This window comes from Oncorhynchus mykiss, chromosome 13, assembly GCF_013265735.2.
Source record: "Oncorhynchus mykiss isolate Arlee chromosome 13, USDA_OmykA_1.1, whole genome shotgun sequence".
NCBI classification, from domain to species: domain Eukaryota; kingdom Metazoa; phylum Chordata; class Actinopteri; order Salmoniformes; family Salmonidae; genus Oncorhynchus; species Oncorhynchus mykiss.
The window spans coordinates 61988774-62002639 of record NC_048577.1 but is presented as its reverse complement, the minus strand read 5'-3'; the positions used below and the strand labels follow the sequence as shown (position 1 = coordinate 62002639).

At 40.7% G+C, this 13866-nt stretch overlaps 1 protein-coding gene across 9 annotated transcripts in view; it reads left to right on the top strand.

Annotated features, from left to right (window-relative positions):
- Positions 1–13866, top strand: part of LOC110512085 (E3 ubiquitin-protein ligase rnf213-alpha-like) — a 70054-nt gene that overhangs the window by 14066 nt on the left and 42122 nt on the right. For all 9 annotated transcript variants that reach the window (XM_036941806.1, XM_036941799.1, XM_036941798.1 and 6 more), the window contains 18 exons: positions 594–853; positions 1142–1351; positions 2907–3099; positions 4287–4342; positions 4438–4615; positions 5289–5456; positions 5569–5667; positions 5757–5879; positions 6853–7036; positions 8853–9026; positions 9298–9450; positions 9627–10246; positions 10736–10895; positions 11127–11344; positions 11463–11600; positions 11843–12007; positions 12179–13463; positions 13589–13770. In XM_036941806.1, coding sequence (XP_036797701.1) covers positions 594–853; positions 1142–1351; positions 2907–3099; positions 4287–4342; positions 4438–4615; positions 5289–5456; positions 5569–5667; positions 5757–5879; positions 6853–7036; positions 8853–9026; positions 9298–9450; positions 9627–10246; positions 10736–10895; positions 11127–11344; positions 11463–11600; positions 11843–12007; positions 12179–13463; positions 13589–13770 — 4566 coding nt within the window. The remainder of the gene's footprint in view (positions 1–593; positions 854–1141; positions 1352–2906; positions 3100–4286; positions 4343–4437; positions 4616–5288; positions 5457–5568; positions 5668–5756; positions 5880–6852; positions 7037–8852; positions 9027–9297; positions 9451–9626; positions 10247–10735; positions 10896–11126; positions 11345–11462; positions 11601–11842; positions 12008–12178; positions 13464–13588; positions 13771–13866) is intronic.

Genomic DNA, 13866 nt, shown 5'->3' with positions numbered 1-13866 from the left:
AAGTGAAATTGTTAATGTCCCACCGGCTCTGGAGCTCTCTCCTTCCACCTATCCGAAACTCCGAATCCCTCTCCATCTTCCAGTGCTGCCTAAAGACCCACTGCTTCACCCTGGCCTAGATGTACCCCCACCCCCACCTACCTGAATGCTAATGCATGCACTGATGTTACCCCCCCGCCCCCTAGCTGTTTGGCTTTTGCTTGTTTTGCTGTCTCCTGCCCTGCCTCCCCTCTTCTGATTTATCCCAGTTATTTTGTTGCTGTTAGAAGTGAAATGAGAGCAAGCATTTCACTGTGTCTATTTGCTTGACTTGTAGAAAAGATGACACCCACTCATATGATTTTAACTCTGCCCAATAAACGTGCGGACGCTGCACAATGCTGTAAATGTATAGAGGTAATATTGTGTGTGGGAATGATCATTTCTATAATGATTGATGTTGTTTTTTCACATGTATTTTTCATTTGGTTGTCTTATTGTACGTTTCTTTTGTATGTGGAAGGGAAAAGCAAATGGATGAGTGTTGAGTTGCAGTGTGCAACCGTCCCCAAAACAAATCTGTTAACATTCACTGTTTGTTCTGCCTCCCCAAGGTCAGGAAGCTGCTGAAGCAGTTCATGCTGGATAACGTTGTTCCTCAGCTGCAGAAGGAGGGTGAGGGGAAGAGCTGCTTCATCCAGGACCCCATGAGGGCAGCTGTGGTCATGCTGTACGTGTGGAAGCAGTTCGGCCTCAAGCTGGACCACGGAGAGTCCACCCGGCTCTGCAGCGCCCTGTGCTTGCCCAAGCTGCCCAAAGACTCCTTTCTGCAGTACTGGACCGACTTCGCCCAAGCCGTCTCCGGTCTCAAAAAGTGGGTTTTGGCGTCAGGATTGCTGCTTATTTTTTGCCTATTGCAGACATTATGATTATTGTTTATTTTAATACAAGATGTAATCATTTGTATTAGTCAAACTGAGTAATATATTTTACACACATCTTCTCAAAACAGTTTCTAACAAAGTGCTTGTTAGTGGATGAGTTGATGCTGATTTAGTGGATGAGTTGATGGATGAGTTAGTGGATGAGTTGATGGATGAGTTAATGCTGATGCATTTCTTTTTGTGTGGAAATCAACCTGTTGTATTTTTCTCTGCACTAGCCTGCCAGACATGTTGGTGGCTCTGATCAACAGTGTGAAGACTGAAGGGCCCCGGTGGATTTTGGTGCTCCCCCTGCTCCACCTCCTCAAGGGATCCTCCAAACCGTTCACACCCATATCTACCACAGTCACCCCCAAGTACGAGCAGTCCTGGGCGGGCCTCCAAGGCCTCAAAGCAGACTACATGACACACAACAGCCAGGACAGGAGGTACAGTCCTTCTATTCTCCCGGTGGTATTAGAAAATCATTCTTATTGTCTCACTAGATTACGCTAAAGGTTTGGCCTTTCGTAACTATGTCCTGTTCCTTTTTTGGTAAACAAACAAAGAAATTAAATACCCTGTAGAAATTCCCAAAAATTATATATATATATTATACATATTGCCGTCGGGTAAGTATTCAGACCCCTTCACTTTTTCCACATTTTGTTATGTTACAGCCTTACTCTAAAATTGATAAAATGTTTTTAAAAATCCTCCGAAATCTACACACAATACCCCATAATGGCAAAGCGAAAACAGGTTTTTAGAATTTTTGCAAATGTACAAATGCATATTGGTATATTTGGTAGCACTTATTTGTTTTTCCTTTGCCTCCAACCCCATTCGATGTGTGGAACGGATGTGGGTGGGGCCAAGTCTACATAAGGGTGCACATTTTTTATTTTTTTACAAAAGCTCGTGAGGCCGATGGGTAAGTTTATTAAATATCAGTGATACTACCAAGAGCAGTGTGTTTCCCTTTTCCTTCCTGTTGTTCAACTGTTGCCATGCACCTGCAAATTAGATTGCTCAGATGTGCGAGTGCCTTTTTGAATTTTGCAAATGTACAACAACAAAAAACACTACTGTTTAAAAGTTTGGGGTCACTTAGACATTTCCTTGTTTTTGAAAGAAAAACACTTTTTTTTGTCAGGTACTATTTAATTTTCATCTGTGCTAACATAATTGCAAAATGGTTTCCTAATGATCAATTAGCCTTTTAAAATGATAAACTTGGATTAGAACACAGGAGTGATGGTTGCTGATAATGTCCGTCTGTATGTAGATATTCTATTAAACATCTGCGGTTTCCAGCTACGATAGTCATTTACAACATTAACAATATCTACGCTGTATTTCTGATCAATTTGATGTTATTTTAATGGACAAAAATTGTGCTTTTCTTTCAAAAACAAGGCCATTTCTAAGTGACCACAAACTTTTGAACAGTAGTGTGTTTTTTAGTTGTACATTTGCAAAAATTCTAAAAACATGTTTTCGCTTTGCCATTATGGGGTATTGTGTGTAGATTGCTGAGGATTTAAACAAAACTCATGGCTTGGTTTTTGCTCTGACATGCACTGTCAACTGTGGGACCTTATATAGACAGGTGTGTGCCTTTCCAAATCATGTCCAATCAATTTAATTTACCACGTGGACTCCAATCAAGTTGTAGAAACATCTCAAGGATGATCAACAGAAACAGGATGCGCCTGAGCTCAATTTTCTGGTCTCATAGCAAAGGGTCTGAATACTTATATGAATAAGGTATTTCTGTTTTTTTATTTTTAATACATTTGTAAAAAGAATCTAAACCTGTTTTCGCTTTGTCATTATGGGTTATTGTGTGTTGATTGCTGAGTAGTTTTAATTTTTGAATAAAGCTGTAATGTAACAGAATGTGGAACTAGTGAAAGGGTCTGAATACTTTCTGAAGACACTGTATATAATTTAGATTTTTTATTGATGATATCCCATCTTTTTTCCCTCCTTTTTTTTTAGAGCGATGTTGAATCTCATGAAAAACAATGGCCATCTGGTTGAGATGGACAGACTAGTGTCTCGGTCCTGGATGTGTCTGCTGACCATAGAGGACTTGGTGGAATGCAGCGTACTCATCAACGTGGAACTGCTGGACCTGCTCCAAGTCTTCACTCTGAAGGCCCCTCAAGATGTCACCTACAGCAACAAGCAGGTGAGCTGGACACTAGTTTCCCCCCTAACTACATTGCCTACAGAAAGTATTCACACCCCTTGATTTACTCCACATTTTGTTGTGTTGCGAAGTGGGATTAAAATGGATTTACTTTACTTGTTAACGATCTACACAAAATATTCTAACATTTTGTATAAAAAAATATATTAAAGTATTAAACCCCAAGAGTCAATACATGTTAGAATCACATTTGGCAGCAATAAAATCAATAAAATTTCTGGGAGTTTTTCACACCTGGATTGTGCAACATTTGCCCATTTATTATTTTCAAATCTCTTCAAGCTCTGTCAAATGTGTTGTTGATCATTGCTAGACGACCATTTTCTGGTCTTGCCATTGATTTTAAAGTAGATTTAAGTCAAAACTGTAACTTGGCCACTCCGGAACATTCACTGTCTTCTTGGTAAGCAACTCCAGTGTAGATTTGGCCTTGTGTTTTAGGTTGTTGTCCTGCTGAAAGGTGAATTCATCTACCAGTGTCTGGTGGAAAGTAGACTGAACAAGTTTTTAATCTAGAATGCTTACCTCCATTCCATTTTAGCTGATTATTTCAACTGATTGGTTATGTGTCTTGTTAAGCAAATTATTACTCTAATTTATTTAGGCTTGCCATAACAAAAAGGTTGTACTTATTGACTCAAGATATTTCAGCTTTGTATTTTTAATTAATTAGTGAAACATTTGTAAAACATAATTCCACTTTGATATTATGGGGTATTCTGTTTAGGCCAGTGACAATCTGAATGTAATCATCATTTAAATTCAGGCTGTAACACAACAAAACATGGGAAAAGTCAAGTCAGGTGTGAATACTTTCTTAAGACACAGTATGTAAAGCGCATTGAGCTACTGGTAAGTGTGCCATATAGCTAAATCCAATCAGTTGTTTTTATAACTAGTTGAAGAAGTAATACCCTGTAGGAGTGGGCTATGGTAGTTTAGCGGTCTTAGCCGCTGCCTCCAGAACAGAGGAGTGTATATATATATAGGAGTACATATCATATACTCCTGCAGCATGGGTTTGAATCCGGCCCACAGCTTTTTCAGCGTACTCTCTCCTCTATCTCTATCCAATAAACCCAGAATGGTTTTAAAAATATTATAGAGCATTGAAAGTTTCAAATCAACTTGTTTTTTTAACAATGTGTTTTTTTTCTGCCCTGCAGTATGTGTCGGACACTCTCTCACATATTCAAAGCAATCTCATCGAGGAGAAATACAGGTGACTGACTTACTGTAACTCATCTGGTTCACTCGTTTCCTTTTGATCTTTGATGATAGTTATTGTACAACGTCCACTGTTTTTTGTGGTTGCAGTTGTTTTAGTGAGGCGTATGGCAGAGAGTGCTTGGCAACTGCAGTGAAGCTTTTTGAGAAGATCTGCAAAGGAGTCCGATCCACTTCAACCTACACGCAGAACTTCACAGACATCCCTGTGGCATGCATGAACATGGTTGTCTCAATATCTGAGTTTGCCCGGGCCTTCGAGTCACAGGTATGTGGAGTTCAAGTAGAAAATGTCTGATGACTCATTTAGACTTTGCCCAAGATAAGCGGTTGGCCAACAGTATGTATGTACTGACTCTCTAGATAACAAGGTTATTTATTAAACAGAAAATACATTAAGAAAGACGTCTTTGAATCTGACCACTATCTTGTATTTCAGGGAATTTTCAGGGATGTCACAATACTATATTATCATAATACATAGGTGCCGATACGATATGTATTGGGATTCTATATGTATCATGATTCTTTATTGCGATTCTGTGTTACAAACATATTGCTCACTATATGTCTGCTGCAGAGCGATAAGAGAGAGCATGAGAAAAACAAGTTTTGATCAAGTCGGGGAAATAATAGTTTCAAAACATGTTGGTTCACTATTTAAAAATAAGATGGAGAACAAGCTCTAAAAGGAGAAATACCAGAGTTTTGGTGCAGGTACAGCTGACTAGTTCAGACCATAGAAAAGTATTTACTAGAACGGACATTCCCATTTAAGTCAATTTTCTGTCATGGGTGGACCGGTGGCCATATTGAGTGTACCCATGAGTGTTCCAGACAAATTGCTGTGGTTTGAGGGTCTTTGTCCATTCTAGTAGTTGTATTTCTATGGTTGAGACATTTCCGAAAAAGGATGGAAATAACTTATCATTCCTTTCAAGGCAACTAAGGATGTGGAAAGAGAGCATATGCATGCCAAGGAGCTGGATCTGCTATCCGAGGCGATGGTGATCGTCAGATCCTGGATCGGCACAACCTTCAGAGACCGGTTGCTAGCCAGGAGTGTGACCACCTTGTACCTCAGTGTAAATGTCACCACAGAGATAGAGGTGAGAAAATGATTCATTTTTGTTGTGCAAATCGTGACCTTGATTTTTATTTTTTCATGTGTAGTTCTATATTGTTTTTTTTTTTACTGACTGCTCTTTTTTTATTTGCCAGATGTGGAACAACATAATCTCTCTCAAGTTCGCCAATGACGATTTCACAAAAGAATGGAGACAAACGTTCACTAGGGACTTGGAGGGCAAATTGAAACAGGTATGAAACTTCCACACATACAGTAGAATTGAGACCAGACTGAAATATCCATTGGTGAAATGACTGAAATACCTTTTCTGCACTTCTAGGAGTCTCCTCTGGATCAGATAGAGATCTACTGTTCCAAGATTGAGGTCCTGAATGAATCTCACCCTCACGTAGCCAAGACTATCGAGAAATGTGCCCTAGAAGCTGTCACCTCACTGTGCCAGGTAAGTAGACTGGTTACACTTGACTTAAATACAGATTCAATATACAGTACCAGTCAAGTTTGGACAAAACTACTCATTCCAGGGTCTTTCTTTATTTGCAATATTTTCTACATTGTAGAATAATACTGAAGACATCAAAACTATGAAATAACACATGGAATCATGTAGTAACCAAAAAAGTGTCAAACAAATCAAAATATTTTGGGGATTCTTCAAAGTGAATGGATGATCTCCGCATGTGTGGTTACCACCATGAGCATGGAGGCGGAGGTGTGGGGGTGCTTTGCTGGTGACACTGTCTGTGATTTATTTAGAATTCAAGGCACACTTAACCAGCATGGCTACCACAGCATTCTGCAGCGATCATTTGTTTTTCAACGGGACAATGTCCCAAAACACACCCCCAGGTTGTGTAAGGGCTATTTGACCAAGGAGAGTGATGGAGTGCTGTATCAGATGACCTGGCCTCCACAATCACCCGATCTCAACCCTATTGAGATGGTTTAGGATGAGTTGGACCGCAGAGTGAAGGAAAAGAAGCCAACAAGTGCTCAGCATATGTGGGAACTCCTTAAAGACTGTTGGAAAAGCATTCCAGGAGAAGCTGGTTGAGAGAATGTCAAGAGTGTGCAAAGCTGTCATCAAGGCAAAGGGTGGCTACATTGAAGAATCTCTACTTTAAAATATATTTTGATTTGTTTAACACTTTTTTGGTTACTAATATGTTATTTCATAGTTTTGATGTCTTCACTATTATTTTACAATGTAAGAAAAATGAATGAGTAGGTGTGTCCAAACTTTTTATCTTTTATAAGCAGGTATGAGCCCATATTAAACTCATCCGCTTCTGAATGAAATGGAAAATAAACCTTGATGAAGAAGTTGGCTAAGACATAAACCTAATCTCTTATTTTAGTAATTCATATCCTGTACAAATCTCAATCTCTTCAATGTTTTTTTTCTTCTCACACAGAGCAAGTCCGAGGGTAAACTCTTTGACCGGTTGAAGATCAACTATAAGTTTGGCAAACTCATCTCAACCATCATCCAGAAGTCCTGGCCGAGAGATGAGCGTGGTGATTACCACGAAGACGACGACGTGGTCTTTCAACACCTGCTCTCCTGGACAGCCGCCAAGAACATCTTCCAGCTACACGGTACTTCCATCAGTCTATTTACTGTTCTTCCATCAGTCTATTTACTGTTCTTTAATCAGTCTATTTACTGTTCTTCCATCAGTCTATTTACTGTACTTCCATCAGTCTATTTACTGTTCTTCCATCAGTCTATTTACTGTTCTTTAATCAGTCTATTTACTGTTCTTCCATCAGTCTATTTACTGTTCTTCCATCAGTCTATTTACTGTTCTTCCATCAGTCTATTTACTGTTCTTTAATCAGTCTATTTACTGTTCTTCCATCAGTCTATTTACTGTTCTTCCATCAGTCTATTTACTGTACTTCCATCAGTCTATTTACTGTACTTCCATCAGTCTATTTACTGTTCTTCCATCAGTCTATTTACTGTTCTTTAATCAGTCTATTTACTGTTCTTCCATCAGTCTATTTACTGTTCTTCCATCAGTCTATTTACTGTTCTTCGATCAATCTATTTACTGTTCTTCCATCAGTCTATTTACTGTTCTTCCATCAGTCTATTTACTGTTCTTCCATCAGTCTATTTACTGTTCTTCCATCAGTCTATTTACTGTTCTTCCATCAGTCTATTTACTGTTCTTTAATCAGTCTATTTACTGTTCTTCCATCAGTCTATTTACTGTTCTTTAATCAGTCTATTTACTGTTCTTCCATCAGTCTATTTACTGTTCTTTAATCAGTCTATTTACTGTTCTTCCATCAGTCTATTTACTGTTCTTCCATCAGTCTATTTACTGTTCTTTAATCAGTCTATTTACTGTTCTTCCATCAGTCTATTTACTGTTCTTCCATCAGTCTATTTACTGTTCTTCCATCAGTATATTTACTGTTCTTTAATCAGTCTATTTACTGTTCTTCCATCAGTATATTTACTGTTCTTTAATCAGTCTATTTACTGTTCTTCCATCAGTCTATTTACTGTTCTTTAATCAGTCTATTTACTGTTCTTCCATCAGTATATTTACTGTTCTTTAATCAGTCTATTTACTGTTCTTCCATCAGTCTATTTACTGTTCTTTAATCAGTCTATTTACTGTTCTTTAATCAGTCTATTTACTGTTCTTCCATCAGTATATTTACTGTTCTTTAATCAGTCTATTTACTGTTCTTCCATCAGTCTATTTACTGTTCTTTAATCAGTCTATTTACTGTTCTTCCATCAGTCTATTTACTGTTCTTTAATCAGTCTATTTACTGTTCTTCCATCAGTCTATTTACTGTTCTTCCATCAGTCTATTTACTGTTCTTCCATCAGTCTATTTACTGTTCTTTAATCAGTCTATTTACTGTTCTTCCATCAGTCTATTTACTGTTCTTCCATCAGTCTATTTACTGTTCTTTAATCAGTCTATTTACTGTTCTTTAATCAGTCTATTTACTGTTCTTTAATCAGTCTATTTACTGTTCTTCCATCAGTATATTTACTGTTCTTTAATCAGTCTATTTACTGTTCTTTAATCAGTCTATTTACTGTTCTTCCATCAGTATATTTACTGTTCTTTAATCAGTCTATTTACTGTTCTTCCATCAGTCTATTTACCTGTTTTAGTGTATGGTCTGATTTCTTGATGATTTTGGCTGCCGTATGGTCCCGAAAGACTCTCTTCTGGCCGTCTTTGGCCATCACTGTGTCCCAACCCTGGTGATGTTTATGGAGTTCAATTGTATGTGGTGTTTAATCGTTTTTGTGATCTCAATGAGACTTTTCTGGTTTCACATTGAGAGTCCTGTAACTGTCTCAAGCATTTAACCCATCTTGTTTCAGTATCCAGCTGCTTTTACCCCGTATTGTAATTTAAATCATATGTGGTTTTAGGTGCAGATGAAAAGCTGATTGAGCAGCTCTCTGAAGAAGCCAGGGACAGGATGGCCATAGCTATCTCATCCTTCACTGCCATCTCCAACCAGCTGGTCCACGGAAACATCCGGATCAAACTGCTCAACTCCGTCTTGGAGAAGAGGGATACTTTCACAGAGCTGCTGAAAATAGGTAATGAAAGGTTGTGTTTTTTTAGGGTGGAAAATGTCCATTACATGTCCATCTTTTTCAGAAATCCTGGTTGGAAGATTCTTTCCTCTGAGAATTCCTCAACCGGGATTAAAAAATAAATAAAAAATAAACTTTTGGAACATTTCCATAATTTTGCAACCCAAGTTCTTTGTTCATATGAAAGGATTTCATAATGTTGATAAAGGCTGTCTTCTTTTATTAGTCTTAGTGCTGTTTGCTTATGAAATGTGTGTTTTGGATCTAAATGCAGACTGTCTTTCGGAGAATGAGCGCTACAAGGACAGCGCCCCCATGAAAAGGCTGCTAATGTGTAGGCAGGAGGAGGTGAAAGCTGTCTACCATGAGAAGGAGCTGGTGGAAGTCCTGCTTACCATGAGCCGCAAACTACAGGAACATGTCGTAGGTAGGTGTGTTTGTGTGTGTGTATTCAGTCAAAGGTCCACACAAAGCTGCTAAGCAGGTCTGTGTTTGTGAGAAGTCAAATGGGTGAATGAAAGTAAAATCATTCCAGGGAAGGTTGCGTTTGGCCAGTCTGATCAGTGGTCCTAATCGTTTTCATGCTTTATCCCTCTGTTGCAGTTCAATTTGAAGGCTTGGAAGCAAGACTACAGACCAACATTGAAGCAATGACCCTTGACCAATTCATGGAGGTCCATCCATTTGACCAACTCTCTTCTCCAACGGCCGGTGTAGTCACCTTCTTCGAACTTGAGGACGACGTGAGAGAGATGGCAGAGGTTCTGCACAGATTTAAAGACAGCTACATCTTCAAGTTGTGCTGGGAGAAACAGGCCCGAGACCTTGCCAGAAGAGATGCATATGATGAAGACTATGACCCTGAGGAATCGGTTGACTACTTTGTAGGACCAGTCGAGATACACAGCGATATTTTTCTTCCTTGCTACGCGAAGTACGATAAGATCTACAAATGCCTGAAGAACGGCAGCCTTCGGCTCGAAGAGGTCGATACTCTCTTCAAGGCCTACAGGGGCAAGTACGAAGAGCTGGCGCAGGACTTGGATATCATGTGCAGAAACGACAAGTCGGATAACAAACAGTGGATCCAGAGAAGGGTGCACCAGATTGAGCAGTACCACGAGCTTCACCTGGCTGTGGAGTCTGCTCAGGTCATCATGTTGGTCAAGCAGACGCTCAACCTTCAAGGCAACTTCCAAGTCCTGCAGACACTGCTAGAAGTTGTGAGTTGGTGTGAATTGCCATTTCATTTATTTATCACAGGTTTAAAACAAATGTCATCTTGTTTTGTGCACATTCACTGACGTTGCTAGCTAGCTAGTTACCTTGGTAATAAACTTATTCTAGCCAACCAACTGTCCTAAGCTACCGCTCAAACATAGAAAATGTTAGCAAGTTTGCTTTTGCCACTAGGCAACATTGTATCAGCTTTCTAGCCACCACTGTCCTGGCCACCACTGCTGAAAATGACAGTGCTCGTTAAAAGTTGGTTTTACAAATTAATGCGAGCTAGCTAATAAACTGCATCGAGCGGATGTCGCGCTACACTTGAATTTAAAAGGGTAATTTACATTTGAGCTGACACCCGTGGCGTTTTTCTGCATGGAACTAAACTGTGTATTAAACCTTTCAGCCAATCAGAAACAAGTATTCAGCCAAGTACTGGTAGAACAAACAATACTCAAACAAATTCTGTATTTCTCTGTTGTCAGACGCATGAGGACTTTAAGAGGGAGCACCTGGATCGTATTGACAATGACCTGATGCAGACAAAGCTGGTTCTGGTGGACATCACAGAGCCCCGCAGACTGTGTCTCCAGGAGCTCGGCCTCAGGAAAAACTTTGTCATCTGGGTTAAAGAGGCTCTTGAAGGTACACGGGGTGATCATCTTTACCTTCAAGAGAGTAACCTGTCAGTAATCAGTCACTAACTGTATCTATTGAAAATAGACAGTCATGTTTTGTGTAGTTATATTTCATGTGATTATCATGAGGTCTCATGTTATTTGTTATACTGTATCTGAACTGCTTGTCTGCACAATTACCCATTGTGGGATAAATGTAGTGCTATTGGATTAATCAGTCTGTTGTGCTCTATTCCAGATATCAACGAGCTTAAAGTGTTTGTTGACCTGGCTTCCATCTCTGCTGGAGAGAATGACCTCGACGTGGACCGCGTGGCCTGCTTCCATGATGCTGTCCTGGGTTACTCTCCGATGCTGTACGAATTGAAGCCAGACTCCGGTTTCCAGGCCTTCAAGGAGGTGCTGAAGAAGCTGTGGAGGGCATTGGACAATGACAACAACCTCCCAAAGAAGCTGGTGAGGACGTTTTATGATATTTAACTTACTTTCAACCTACCTTAAATAAGCCAAAACTTAAAGATAACTATCCCTTTAAAAGTGGAAAACTACCTGACTGTGAATGTCCTTATTGCAGCGTGACACAGCACGCCACCTGGAGTGGTTGAAGACTGTGAAGGACAGCCATGGATCTGTGGAACTATCCTCTCTCTCCTTAGCATCAGCCATCAACAGTAAAGGAATCTACATCATCAGTGCCCAGAACCAAAAGAAGGTAGACCTGAACAACAATCCATAGAATATACAGTTGTTAGTTTCAACCATCTTTAGAATTATCAGCTGTTACTCGTGTTCATTTTAGCCAGAACTTTGTTCCAACTGCTTACCGACACTTTGAAGTTTGGTTAAAACGTTTACCACTCCAGTGTGTAGAATGATACTTCAGTGGAGTAGAATATTTGTCATAGTTCTACAGTGCCATGCTTCAGCATCATTTTTGTATTTTTGTCCTTCCAGTTGAACCTGGACACGGCCCTGAAACTGCAGATCCCAGAGGAGCACGACGAGGGCCATGAGATGCGCCGTTACTCCCTGGAGGACCTGAGGGAACTGCAGAACAAACTCATGCTCATGTCTGGGAAAGGGGACCAGGGCCAGTGTGAGGTGGACCAGTTTGCAGAGGTACTGTACTATTTTTCTTTCTTTAATTTAACCTTTTATTTAACCATGCATGTCAGGTAAGGTTGAAGCCTCTTCTTCAGGGTGAGCTTGGTAGTCATATAGTTATAGAAGAGAGGAGCATTTGGTATGGGATGTTCTAAACAAGGATTCACTTTGTGTTCTTTTCCTCAGGTTTTCGCCAGTGTCCAGAGGCTAGCTGTGGCATTCATTGCCCTGTTCACGGCAGGGAACCCCCTGTTCAGACACTGGGAGGCCAACATCAACTGTAGTTCCCTCAGCCAAGACGCCGGCATCATCATGGACTTCAACCTTGGCAGCGTTGTCAGTGTGATTATGGTGGAGGGCAGCATCGTGGAGCAGCTTCCTGAGCTGTGCAGGAAGATGGAGAAGTGTCTGAAGTACTGGAACGACTTCATGGACAAACAGAGATCCAACAATTACTACCTGAACTACTACACCGCCGAGCAGATTGTGTACCTGTGCTGTAAGCTGACTCAGCAGAATGTGTCGAATTTGGAGGACCAAGTTCTCATGATGCTCTCCTTTGTCAAACCCAACTGCACAGCTTCCGATCTTAGGCAAACCTGGCACACTCTGCAATACGAGATCCTCACTAACCCACCTGTGCAAAATGAGGACATTGACTTCCAGACTTTTGTTGAGGTGCCGAGCGGTGTACAGGGAGGTCTGGATTTCATTGGAGAGTTGAATCTCTCTTCAGACAATCTTCCAAGTCTTGTGGAGCACATTAGCGGCTCAGGAAAGTTGGACTTGATGTGGAACGCCTACATGAGAGACATGAATTCTTTCCTCCCAGACACTCTCGACGTCCGAAACTTCGGAAAACTGCTAGAAATTCTGGCCAACATAGGTGATGAGAATGAAGGAGACATGACTGATGAGAAGAAATACAAAAGCATTGAAAGATTGATGCCCAAGGGCCTGGCTATCGGGAGTCCAAACCTCATAGTTTCCCCACACGACGAGATCCTGACGTCTTGCATCTCCATTTACATGAGCAGCAAACACGAGCCGCTGCCCACATACGATGAGGTCCTACTGTGCAACTCCTCCATGCCTTACGAGCAGGTGGAGCTGTTCCTCAGACGCTGCCTCACCGCCGGCTACAGAGGAGAGAAGATTTACACCATGCTTTACGGCGATCAGCTTAGCTACGAAGTCAGCTCCAAGGTGGAGAGCTTTTTCCAGCGAATTAAAATGCAGAGCAGGAAGGACTACAGGCTCGTGATCATCTGCAGCTCGGACAGAGAGCATGCCTACCTTCCCTCAGCCTTCAGCCAGTACAGGTTACACATGGTGCCCCAGGAACCCCTGAGCAGCATCCAGAGGTACCTCAACAAACACTACACGGTCCCGTCAGATCAGAGCAGTGCTGCTGCTGTGTTCAAGGACAGGATGTTTGTTGGAGTTGTGTCGTCCAGTAGAGCTGGAGTTGGTGAGTATATTTGGCCTTCAGTTTATGTAAACTCCTGTGTTGATCATTGAATTGGTGGTTTGATATATCCTACTTATCCGCTGGATTTATGCTTAAAATAATGACAATGATCTTCACACTTTCAGGTAAGTCCCTTTACATCAAGAGGCTGTATGAAAAACTGAAACACTCCACCAAGAAGCCGTCACTGCTGAAATGCATCCGCTTGATCGAGCCAAGGGTTGATGAGAATGTTATTCTTCAGTCTCTGCTGAATACCCCCAAGTCGAAAGAGCTCATCATCTTCCACTTCGATGTCACATCTTCGGTAAATATACTGTAGCCTATTGGTCATTATAATTTGTTTAGTGATAGTTTAACTATTTTTTGATAGAATGTTTACCAATTAGATTCATTTAGTGAT